Source organism: Thamnophis sirtalis, unplaced genomic scaffold (genome assembly GCF_051295495.1).
Source record: "Thamnophis sirtalis isolate CommonGarterSnake01/CBP01778 unplaced genomic scaffold, rThaSir2_p1.2 scaffold_2, whole genome shotgun sequence".
Lineage (NCBI taxonomy): Eukaryota > Metazoa > Chordata > Lepidosauria > Squamata > Natricidae > Thamnophis > Thamnophis sirtalis.
Genome location: NW_028261382.1, coordinates 57,502,328 through 57,514,869, shown reverse-complemented (window position 1 = coordinate 57,514,869; position 12,542 = coordinate 57,502,328). Strand labels below are relative to the sequence as shown.

The 12,542-nt window shown below is 50.8% G+C and overlaps 1 protein-coding gene across 1 annotated transcript in view; it reads right to left on the bottom strand.

The window, feature by feature from the left end:
* The window catches only part of RNFT2 (ring finger protein, transmembrane 2), a 39,297-nt gene extending 29,383 nt beyond the window's left edge, over positions 1 to 9,914 (bottom strand). The window contains 6 exon segments of the mRNA XM_087705672.1: positions 439 to 539; positions 2,237 to 2,271; positions 2,274 to 2,312; positions 4,458 to 4,918; positions 9,606 to 9,663; positions 9,666 to 9,914. Of these exon segments, the coding sequence (XP_087561798.1) occupies positions 439 to 539; positions 2,237 to 2,271; positions 2,274 to 2,312; positions 4,458 to 4,918; positions 9,606 to 9,663; positions 9,666 to 9,687 (716 nt within the window). The 5' untranslated portion in view covers positions 9,688 to 9,914.
* Between the last annotated feature and the right edge of the window lie 2,628 nt (positions 9,915 to 12,542).

The following is a 12,542-nucleotide window of genomic DNA, read 5'->3' as shown; positions in this document are numbered from 1 at the left end:
GTGATAATTAATAGGAGAGGGTAAAGGATTGGATAGGATAGGATAGGATAGAATGAGAAAATTAATAGGATAAGATTTGGATAGGATAATGGGTATGATAGGATAATGGATAGAATAATCAGTATGATGGGATAATGGATAGGATAGAGTAATTAATAGAATAGGATGTGATATTAATAGGATAGGATAATGGATTGGATAAGAGGAAAAGAAAGGATAATGGACAGGATAGGATGCGATGGGAAAATTAATAGGATAGGATGGGATGATTAATAGGATAGGATAATGTATGGTATGGTATAGGATAAGTAATAGGATAGGATGAGATAGGGTGGGATAGGATAGGGCAGGACAGGACAGGACAAATGAATTAATCTCTTGCCATTAGAATGAAGAGAGCAGTCCCTTTGTCTCAGAAGGAGAAAGCGGGTGACTCACCTGTTATACAGCTGTTGGGAGTTGAAGGTGTAGAGCAAGTACAGGGTGTTCCCTGCAAGGAAGACCAAGATCCAGAAAACCATGAAGATGGATCTTTTTTCCTAGAAGGACAGGAAGACCACAACACGTGACCTGCAGCACAGGCTCTGCTGTCCATTATCCAATCATTCTCTAGGCAGCATCTCATCTCCCCAAGGTTTTCCCCACATACCGTCACAGCTGTCTCCATTACTGCCCAAGAAACTAGGGAGGGTCCCTTCTGAGCCTCTTACCCCGCCCACTGTCCAGCTGAAGGATAAGTAGCCTTTTCCCCCTGCATCATCTCGTCCCCCAGCCTCCCAGTCTTTTCCACATACCATTACCGTCATATCCTTTACAGCCTGAGAAATTAGGGAGGGTCCCTTCTCAGCCTCTTTCTCTACCCATTATGCAGTTGCAGGCTATGCAGTCTCTTATCTGACCCTCCCCTTGGCATCTTTTCATCCATCCCTCAAGGTCTTTCTCACGTGCTATTACAGCCATCTCCTTTAAAGCTTGAGAAACTAGGGAGGGTCCCTTCTCAGCCTCTCTACCCATTATGCAGCTGTGGGCTATGCCGTCTCTTATGTGACCCTCCCCTCGGCATCTTTTCATCCATCCCTCAAGGTCTTTCTCACATGCTATTACAGCCATCTCCTTTAAAGCTTGAGAAACTAGGGAGGGTCCCTTCTCAGCCTCTCTACCCATTATGCAGCTGTGGGCTATGCCGTCTCTTATGTGACCCTCCCCTCGGCATCTTTTCATCCATCCCTCAAGGTCTTTCTCACATGCTATTACAGCCATCTCCTTTACAGCCTGAGAAACTAGGGAGGGTCCCTCTCAGCCTCTTTCACTACCCATTATGCAGCTGAGGGCTATGCCGTCTATCTGACTCCCACTTGGCATCTTTTCATCCATCCCTCAAGGTCTTTCTCACATGCTATTACAGCCATCTCCTTTACACCCTGAGAAACTAGGAGGGTCCCCTCTCAGCCTCTTTCACTACCCATTATGCAGCTGTGGGCTATGCTGTCTCTTATCTGACCATTCTTACAGTAGCATCTATTCTCCTCTTGTCTCTTAAGGTCATTCCCTCATAGTGTGCGCGCGTGTGTATGTGTGGGTGTGTTTGTGTGTGCATGGCATATGTGTTAATCTTGCAAGTACAATCCTTCTCCATCTCCTTTACAACCCAAGAAACTAGGGAGAGTCTCTTCTGAGCCTCTTGCCCTGCCCTCTATGCAGCTGCAGGCTATGCAGTCTCTTATCTGATCCTCCCCTTGGCATCTTTATATCCATCCCTCAAGGTCTTTCTCACATGCTATTATAGTCATCTCCTTTACAGCCTGAGAAACTAGGGAGAGTCCCTTCTCAACCTCTTTCTCTACCCATTATGCAGCTGTAGGCTACGCAGTCTCTTATCTGACCATTCTTTCAGTAGCATCTATTCTCCTCTTGTCTCTTAAGGTCATTCCCTCATAGCCTCTCTGTGTGTGTATGTGTGTGTGTGTACGGCAATATGTGTTAATCTTGCAAGTACAATCCTTCTCCATCTCCTTTACAGCCAAGAAACTAGGGAGAGTCTCTTCTGAGCCTCTTGCCCTGCCCTCTATGCAGCTGTGGGCTACGGGGATCTCTTATCTCACGGTCCCCCAGGCAGCATCTCTTCCCTCTGTCTCCCAAGGTCTTTCCCACCTTTCATTACAGGTGGAATAATTTTATGTGCCATGAGAGAGGCCCATTACAGCCTCGTATTTCCCAAATCGTGGCCCACATTCACCTTTAAAGAGATTTGTTCTCGAAGGGCTGAATTGCATATGCGAATGTGCTGGCCATGCCGACGCAGAGGGCAATACCTGTAAGAGAGAGAGAGAGAGAGAGAGAGAGAGAGAGAGAGAGAGAGAGAGAGAGAGAGAGAGAGAGAGAGAGAGAGAGAGAGAGAGAGAGAGAGAGAGAGAGAGAGCGAGCTCAGTCTGACATCTGATAATTAATAGTTATTTCATTCTCTGCTTCTATGTAGGATTCTTTGGTTCCCATGAACCAGGAAGTATTTTTGGCTCTCCTTCTTCATTCAGGTTCAAAGAAACAAGAGAACCGAACAACCGAACAAAAGAATTACACAATTGGAAGGGACATTGTAGGTCCCTTCCAACCCACTGCTCAAGAAGACGACCCTATACCATTGCAGGCAAATGACTCTCCAATCTCTTCTTGAAAACCTCCAATGGTGGGGCACCCATAACTTCTGGAGGCAAGCCATTCTACTGGTTTGTTATTCTCACTGCCAGGAAACTTCTCCTTACTTCTAGGTTGCTTCTCTCCTTGATTAGTTCCCATCTCTTGCTTCTTTTCCTACCCTCAGAGGCTCTGGTGAATAGGCCAACCCCCTCTTCTTTGTGGCAGCCCCTCAAATATTGGAAGACTGCTATAACTAGGGCCAGGAGACGTTGGTCGCCTAGTGGGTTAACCAAGTGCTTTCATTCAGCAAGGCAGAGTTGGTCAGTCAATAAATGTAAACAAATACTAATGCATAATAAATGCTTTTTGTGTTGTGGCCTGTCGGCCACTGACCAATCCAGCAGCCAAATCAAAGGAGGAGGAGGAGGAGGAGGAGGAGGAGGAGGAGTGGGAGTCAGGGTCAGCATCAAGGCAACCTGAGAGCTCCGAGGGGGAAGAGGGAATGAAGCTGTCACAGATATAGAGGCTGAGCCTGGCCATCCATCAGCCCTCAGACGGAGAGTCAACCGTCCCCAGGTCTGGAGGTGGCTGATGAGGAAGAGGAGGAACAGCTGCACGGATGCACAGAAGGCAGAGGAGAGGAGAGCAGTGGAAATCTATGGGCCGGTCCTTGGGCTGGAAAAGCCACTGCTGCTAGCGAAGCCCCACTCTAGCTCTGGGGATAAAGGCAGGGGGCGGAGATGAATAGATGTGGCAGAGGAGAGGAGAGCTGTGGAAATCTATGGGCCAGTCCTTGGGACGGAAGAGCCACCGCTGCTAGCGAAGCCCCACTCTAGCTCTGGGGATAAAAGGCAGGGGGCGGAGATGAATAGATGTGGCAGAGGAGAGGCGAGCAGTTGAAATCTATGGGCCGGTCCTTGGGACGGAAGAACCACCACTGCTAGCAAAGTCCCACCCTAGCTCTGGGGATAAAAGGCAGGGGGAGGAGATGAATGGATGTGGCAGAGGAGAGGAGAGCAGTGGAAATCTATGGGCCGGTCCTTGGGCTGGAAAAGCCACTGCTGCTAGCGAAGCCCCACTCTAGCTCTGGGGATAAAAGCCAGGGGGCGGAGATGAATAGATGTGGCAGAGGAGAGGAGAGCAGTGGAAATCTATGGGCCAGTCCTTGGGACGGAAGAGCCACCGCTGCTAGCGAAGCCCCACTAGCTCTGGGGATAAAAGGCAGGGGGCGGAGATGAATAGGTGTGGCAGAGGAGAGCAGTGGAAATCTATGGGCCGGTCCTTGGGACGGAAGAGCCACTACTGCTAGCGAAGCCCCACCCCAGCTCTGGGGATTAAAGGCAGGGGGAGGAGATGAATAGATGTGGCAGAGGAGAGGAGAGCTGTGGAAATCTATGGGCCGGTCCTTGGGACGGAAGAGCCACCGCTGCTAGCGAAGCCCCACTCTAGCTCTGGGGATAAAAGTCAGGGGGCGGAGATGAATAGATGTGGCAGAGGAGAGGAGAGCTGTGGAAATCTATGGGCCAGTCCTTGGGATGGAAGAGCCACCGCAGCTAGCAAAGCCCCACTCTTGCTCTGGGGATAAAAGTCAGGGGGCGGAGGATGAATAGGTGTGGCAGAGAACTATTCATCTCCCTGGCGAACAGACTTGTTAGCCTGTGGCGAGAGAGAAACTTTTTGCCGGCGCTCCTAATAAAGGAATCTTTGGGTTCTAAGGGTTTGTTGTGTTTGGGAACCCGGGTCAGAACAGTTTGATTTTAAAAAAAGAAATACACAAATGCATGCAAACAACATCTCTCGTCTTCTTCCACAAAGCCCCTTACCCAGTTTGTGCTGGAAACAAACTTTTGCCAGCAGGATCACGATGAAGGGCAGGCCGTCCTGCAGCCAGGAAACGACCGCCTTCATCTCGGGAAGGGCAGGGGCTGGGGTGCCAGGTGGCTCATCGGGGGCCTCTTCAGGGTGCCCATGGCGGTCAGCGCCACTCATATGGAGCAGCGAGGAGCCTCTCGGGTGGCTGTGATGGTAATGATGCGGTTGGCGGTAGTGGTAGAGCCCCGCCTCCGCCCGGCTTGGCCCCTCCTCCCGGGCAGCAGGCATCTGGATGAAGACCTCGCCTCCTCCGGCTGAGGACCCCAGGAGCAAACTCGATTGGAAAGGAGTGGCCGAGATGCTGCTGATGGGATTCCCCCCAGCCCCGAGAAGAGCTGCTTCCGTCTTCAGCATTTCGAAAACGGCCCCTTCGTCCACGCTGGTCTCCGACGTGATGACTTGGTTCCGGTTTCTGGAAGACAGGCGTGGGTGGGGGTGGGGGGAGAATGGGGATTGGAGAAAATAATACAGCTCAGCCTACAACCACAATGGGAGCCCAAAATTTATGTCACTAAGTGAGGCATTTCTTAAGTGGGTCTTGGCCTTCTTTTCTTGTCGAGCTCGGCGTCTTAGCCACTGAGCCACCCTGGGGATACAAGTTGGATTGAGTGTTGCTTTTAATTCCTGGGTTTGCAAGTTGCGAGAGTTGCAACGTTTCAGCAGGGTAAAACGAAAATAAGTAAATCAATGATCCACTGTCGGTTTACTACTGCAACGTGCTCTACATGGGGCAGCCCTTGAAGAGCATTCAGAGACTTCAGCTTGTCCAGAATGCAGCCGCGCGAGCGATCGTGGGTGCACCTTGGTTCACCCACGTAACACCTATCCTCCGCGAGCTGCACTGGCTGCCTATTGGTCTTCGGATGCGCTTCAAGGCGGTAGTCGTCACTTATAAAGCCCTTCATGGTATTGGACCTGGGTACTTGAGAGACCGCCTGCTGCCAATTACCTCCAACAGACCGATCAGATCCCACAGATTAGGCCTCCTCCGAATTCCATCCGCCGGCCAATGCCGACTGGCGACTACCCGGAGAGAGCCTTCTCTGTGGCTGCTCCGGCCCTCTGGAACGAGCTCCCGTGGAGATTCGAACTCTCACCACCCTCCAGGCCTTCCGCAAAGCCCTTAAAACCTGGCTGTTCCAACAGGCCTGGGCTAAAGAGCTTTCGCCCCCCCCCTCGAATGGTATGATTGTTGTGTGCTTTTAAATTGTGTATTGTTCTGTTCGTCTTTTTTATTCCTTATCTGTACCCCCTCCCTTGACTTGGATTGTGAGCCGCCCTGAGTCCCCTTAGGGGAAAAGGGCGGCATAGAATATAATAAATTCAATTCAATTCAATTCATCACAACTTAGAATGAACAAACCGATAGTTTAAAAAAAAATTGCTTAAAAAAAAAAAGTTCCGACGACCATCTGCGTGACAACGAAGCTGTGCCTGATGGTCTGTGAGGTTCCTGCTCGTTGCAAGGGAGCATTTCGCGCGAAGTGCAGCAGCTGCTTTTGCATTGTGCGTGAGTCAATTGTGCAGCTTTTGTGTTATTTTTTGTGTAAAGTGGGATAGTTGGGTTTTTTTGAGCTCTCTGCGACTCTGTGAGGTTCCTGCTTGTTGCGTGAATTCCAGCTGATTTGCATTGTGTGTGACTCAGTTGTGCAGCCACGCCCACCCGGTCACATGACCGCCAAGTCAAGCCACGCCCACCAAGCCACGGGCACAGAACAGGTAGGGAAAAATGTTTGAATTTTACTACTGACAAAAAAACGGTTCTAAAGCCATAAAGAAGGATTTTACAAAGCACTGGGGAATCTGGGATTTGAAGTCTACATGTCTTAAAGTTGCCAATTTGGGGGGGGGGGGGGACGACGGAGGACGACCACATTATGCTATGTACTTTGTTCAGATCTAAATAAACTCCCAAACCAAATTAAATGAGGAAACAATCTTGCAAAAACAGACAGGGAAACACGTTATCTCTTCACTTTCTCCTAAGAAATCAAAACAAAACAGAATGTAGCATTGGTGAGTTTGTATTTCAAATTTCCCTTGCAGTTTCCTAGTCTATTCTAGTAAAAAGAAGGACAAGGGGTGACATGATAGCTGTCTTCCAAGATTTGATGGGGCTGCCACAAAAGAAGAGGGGGGGGGTCACCTGAAGGTAGGACAAGAAGCAATGGGTGGAAACTAATCAAGGAGAGAAGCAACCTGGAATTGAGGAATTTCCTGACAGTGAGGAAATTAACCAGGGGAACAACTTGCCTCCAGAGGTTGTCAATGCTCCAACACTGGAAGTTTTTAAGAGGACGTTGGATAGCCATTTGTCTGGAATTGTATAAGGCCATGATGGGCGTCTCTGTGGGCACTCCAGTTAAAGCTCCGTCACGCATACATGGACTTCTCCTACCAGTCAGCTGGTCTTTGGTTCTCGGATGTGCATGGCAGGGCATGCGTGAGGGCATGCCTGCAGAGGCGGTGCACGCATGAAGGGGATGGGGCATGCCCATCCCTTAAGGCAGTGTTCCCAAACTTGGCAACTTTAAGACTTGTGGACTTCAACTCCCAGAATTCTCCAGCCAGCAGAGCTGGCTGGAGAATTCTGGGAGTTGAAGTCCACAAGTCTTAAAGAGCTGGCTGGAGAATTCTGGGAGTTGAAGTCCACAAGTCTTAAAGAGCTGGCTGGAGAATTCTGGGAGTTGAAGTCCACAAGTCTTAAAGAGCTGGCTGGAGAATTCTGGGAGTTGAAGTCCACAAGTCTTAAAGAGCTGGCTGGAGAATTCTGGGAGTTGAAGTCCACAAGTCTTAAAGAGCTGGCTGGAGAATTCTGGGAGTTGAAGTCCACAAGTCTTAAAGAGCTGGCTGGAGAATTCTGGGAGTTGAAGTCCACAAGTCTTAAAGAGCTGGCTGGAGAATTCTGGGAGTTGAAGTCCACAAGTCTTAAAGTTGCCAAGTTTGGGAACCACTGCCTTAACGCAAAAGAAACATTCAGTGGACAGAAAAGGAAGATTCCCCCAGGGAAAGATTTGCGAAAAGGACTTCGGCAACGTTCTGCAACATTTCAAAATCTCTCTGGATAGTCAACCCTTTGGAGATTTCTAAGTTTAGAGCTGCTGCTTGCATTAAGGGAATTCGCCCCTCTCTTTACCTTCTCCCCAAAGCTTTCCGCGGTTCCAAGCCCTCCTCTCTAGATATCTCAACTATGCTCCAAACCCTCCATGGGGACCACTTTCTACCCTGAAGTTTCTAAACCAAGATTTTTATAGCTAGTCTCCAAGGCCAGGCTGACATCTATACACAACAAGGGTTTTTTAGCAACAAGGGAAGAGGAAAATCCCGTCGAAATGGCTCGATACTGGACGAAGGTCATCTAAGTTTTAATCTATTTATTTCACATGCTTTTTAAAAAAATAAATATCCTATGTTTCTAGGAACTCTTTTATACTTATTTTGTCCGAGATCACAGCAGATGGGGACTGCAGCCCAGAAATTAAAAGAGGCTTGCTCCTGGGGAGGAAAGCGATGACAAATCTAGACAGCATCCTAAAAAGCGGAGACATCACCCTGCCAATAAAAGTGTGTCTAGTCAAGGCTACATTCCCCAGTTGCAATGTATCTTTGTGAAGGTTGGACCATAAGGAAGGCTAAGTGCCAAAGAATGGAGGCCTTTGAACTCTGGTGCTGGAGAAGACTCCTGCGAGAGCGATTAGCATATTTTTCGGAGTATAAGACCACCTTTTTTCCTCAAAAAAGAGGCTGAAAATCTGGGTGCGTCTTATACAATGAATACAGCATTTTTTGCCTTCACCAAAATGGCCATGCATACCTTTATGGAGGCTTTCAGAGAGCTCCTGGGGGCTGGGGAGGGCAGAAATGAGCAAAACCAGGCCGTTTTTGCACCCCCAGCCCCCAGCAGCACTCTATAAGCCTCCATAAGACTATGCATGCATTTTTTTTTAATGAAAAACGACCCGTTTTTCACAAAAAACGGACTGTTTTTTGCTCGTTTTTGTCATGTCCCCCCCGGAGCACTCTGCAAGGGCCATTTTTGGGAGGTTTGCAGAGTGCACCCCCACCCTTTTGGAAAGCTCTTTAAACTGATTGATGAGGATTGCATTGATGAAGTGCTGTGCCAGCAGAAGGCAAGTCTTAGGTGCTGCAGATTGTCAGCGATTTCCTTCTCCAGCACATGGATAAATACACCTGGAAACATCTACCTACCTACCTACTCTCTCTCTCTCCCTCCCTACCTACTGTATTTTTCTCTCTCTCTCCCTCTATTTACCCACTCTCTCCCCCCCTACCTATCTACTGCATTTTTCTCTCTCCTCTATTTACCTATGTACCCACCTACTCTCTCTCTCCCCCTATCTTTCTACTGTATTTCTATTTCTCTCTCTCTGTTCCTCTACCTACCAACCTACCTACTCTCTCTCCCTACATATCTACTGTTTATCTCTCTCTATTTCTCTCTCTCTATCCCTCCCTACCCTCCCTCTCTCTCCCTACCTACCTACTGTATTTCTCTCTCTCTCTCTATTTCTCTTTCTATCCCTTTACCTACCTACCTACCTACCTACCTACTCTCTCTCTCTCCCCCCCTACCTACTAACTGTATTTCTCTCTCTTTCTCTCCCTCTCTATCCCTCTATCTACCTACTTTTTAAAAAAATTGCCTCTTCAAAACCTTGGTGCATCTTATACTCCAGTGCGTCCTATACTCCGAAAAATACGGTAGTTCATTTGGTCAGTTCAAGCTTTGAGAAGTTCTGCTTGACTCTGTGCTAAGTTTGGCCTTGCTCTGCCTTTGGCACTTAGTCTCTGGCCAGCATTCCCAGGGAGATAAAGGTGGGTGTTTATCAATATTCCCCTGAAAGGCTGTGGCAACTCGAGCAGAATCTGTCGGAATCTTCACAGACTGTTGTGAAGCCTTGTGGACTGGGAAGGACCATAATTCACAGCCGTATAAATAAAAGGGGTTTCTGGGATGAAGATTGTGATTTATGCTTTCTTGGGAAGCCTAGGTCAGAACATGGCGTAAGGCCTGCTTTCCCTGCTGGAACAGATGCTCTCTGGGGCATAACTCACCTGTATGAACGATGGCGCCCTACCTTTCAGGTGGAAGGGTATCCGTTATGCTGCTGTGCCGTCGCTGCATCTTTTTTAGCACTTGAAACACAACACACTCCACATCAACGTGGGAGATCAAGGACGCCTGGGGTCAGAGAGGATTACGGGCTTCCAAGGATGGGAATGGGCCCCCAAAGACATAGCACAGAGTGTCTCGCCTGCAACGAAGAACCGCCGAAGGGCCGCAGAGTGAATCAAGAGATAAAGATCGAACTTCCCAAACTATGAATGCTTCCACTACATTTGGCAGAGGTTAGATTTTTTTTCTACCCTACCTTTATTATTTTATAAGTTAAGATGGCAGACATTGATAATTCCCCTCCTCTTTTCCTTTCTTCCCCACATCAGTAATTCCGGGATAAGAACGGAGGTGAGAGAGAGGGGCTGTTCCACAGTCACCCAGCTGGCTTTCATGGCTAAGGTGGAACTAGAACTCACCATCACCTGGTGCTGTCCCAAAGTCATCCAACCACTTTCATGGGCTAAGGTGAGACTAGAACTCACCATCTCCTGTTGACTGTCCAAAGTCATCCAGACAACTTTCATGCCTAAGGTGGAACTAGAACTTACCATCTCATGGTGATTGGCCTAAAGTCACCCAGCTGGCTTTCATGGCTAAGGTGGAACTAGAACTCACCATCTCCTGGTAATTGTCCCAAAATCAACCAGGCAGCTTCTATGGCTAAAGTGGAACTAGAACGCACCATCTCCTGGTGACTGGCCCAAAGTCACCCAGCTGGCTTTTTCACCTAAGCTGGACTAGAGCTCACCACCTCCTGGTTTCCAGGCCAGCACCTGAACCACAACACCTTCCTGGCTCTCTTTGGGAAGCCTGCTCAGCGTGTGGATTCAAAGCTCACGTCGGATTCAGAAGGCAACGTAGATGAGCCATCCTTGGCTTAAGGCAGGGGGTCAGCAACCTGCGGCTCTGGAGCCGCATGTGGCTCTTTTCATCCCCTGCTGCGGTTCCCTGTCCACATTCATCGGGTTTTTGGTTAGACAGGAGAGGGAAAAGGATACCATACTAGGAGGAGGACTCTATGATGGGGGAACCTGACTTCTGATGGGCTCCAGACTTGAACCGGTGGGGGTGTGGGGGCTTCCGGTTTAGGACCTTGTGGCTCTTTGCGTGTTTAAGGTTGCTGACCCCTGGCTTAAGAGATAGCTGAGGGTAGCTGAGACTGGACCCCTGCCCAGTTGCCTTCCAGCTGTTCCATTGTGGAGAAGAGCTGCAGGACCAAGGGGAAGAGAAAGAAAAGGGGACAGCCAACATTGGGGCCCCAGGTGTGCACCTTTGCAAAAGCTGCAGCTCACTCCACATCTGGGACCCCTCAACAGGGGGTGGGATGTAAGAATTCTAGGAAAATATTTGGGGCATGGGGAAAAAGGGGACAGGAAGCCCCCCCCCCTTTAGCCCAGCCTAGAATTCCAGGGAAATGGGAAAGCAGGACATTGCAAGGAAAGGCGAGCCCAGGTGAGCTCAGCAGTCAGGGGTGGGATGGAGGGAGGCCCAGGCCGCTTCTTCGTCCCAGCATCCCAGCCCCCCTCCCCCAAAATCTCCCCCCAACCCGGCGATCTTCCTCCGGTTTTTCCTTTCTGAATCCCCTTCCCCACCCAAGAGGGCGAAACAAAAGAGCGGCTAGTCGCGTAGGAGAGTCTCCCCCTCCCATCCGTAGCCATTTACCTGGTTTCCCCGAGAACCGGCCGGTCTGACCCTCCCCCAGCTTTTTTCCCCCTCCCCCTTCGGCAGCCGTGCATGTGACTTCCGACTCCTCCCCTACCCGGGCATTTGCAGCCGGACTCGGAGCAGCCATCGGGGTTTCCTTCTGGCCCCGTTTTTTGCGCAGGGAAGAGGGGCGCACTCGAGTGGCGGGTTGGTGGGGGGGGACGAGCCCAAGGTTGCTTCTTCCCCCTCCTCTCTCTGTTCCCCCCTTCTCTTTCCTTCTCTCCTAAGGCCTCTCTCTCTTTCTCTCTCTCTCTCTCTCCCTGCCTAATTCGGATCGGCCTCTCGCCTTCCTTAAACCGGATCAGCTCCTCTTCCTGCCATTGAATCGGAGCGCTTCTCCCCTTGGCTCCCATCTGCACCGCCACCGGCGTTTCTCGCTCTCACCTTGTGCCCCCTTTCTAGGCGGGGGGGGGCTTGAGAGGGGGCTGCTTCCCTTGGCCGTGTCGGGGGGGGGGTTCCTTGCTTGCAATTGCGACCCCCCGTCGGGGGGGGCGTGTTTCCTTGCTTGCAATTGCGACCCCCGAGCCCTTTCTCTTGCCTTCTCCCGCGCTCCCGTCCCTCTTGTGGTCTCTCCAAGCGGGCTGGGAGGGGGCTTCGGAGAGAGCTAGAGGAGGGAGGTCTGCTTTCCTTGGCCGAGGAGGGGGGGGTCTTCTTGCTTGCAACTGCGACCCCCGAGCCCTTTCTCTTGTCTTCTCCGCGCTCCCGTCCCTCTTCTGGGTCTCTCCAAGCGGGCTGGTAGGGGGCTTCGGAGAGAGCTAGAGAGAGGGGTCTTGCTTTCCTTGGCCGAGGAGGGGGGGTCTTCTTGCTTGCAACTGCGACCCCCGACCTTTCTCTTCTCCCGCGCTCCGTCCCTCTTCTGGGTCTCTCCAAGCGGGCTGGGAGGGGGCTTCGGAGAGAGCTAGAGGGGGGGGTCTGCTTTCCTTGGCCGGGGAGGGGGGGTCTTCTTGCTTGCAACTGCGACCCCCGAGCCCTTCTCTTGTCTTCTCCCCCCACTCCCATCCTCCTCCTGGGTCTCTCCAACCAGGGTAGGGTAGGGGGGCTCCCAGGGGCTGACTGCCCTGGGATGGGCGTGGGGCACTCTTTCCCTCCTCCCAGCCTGGTCCGCAAGGCCAAGGAAGGGCCCGAAATACCGCCTTGTGGCCCCGGGAGACCTGCGCTCGCTGGCTCGGAGGCGCCTTCCCGATGGTGCAGC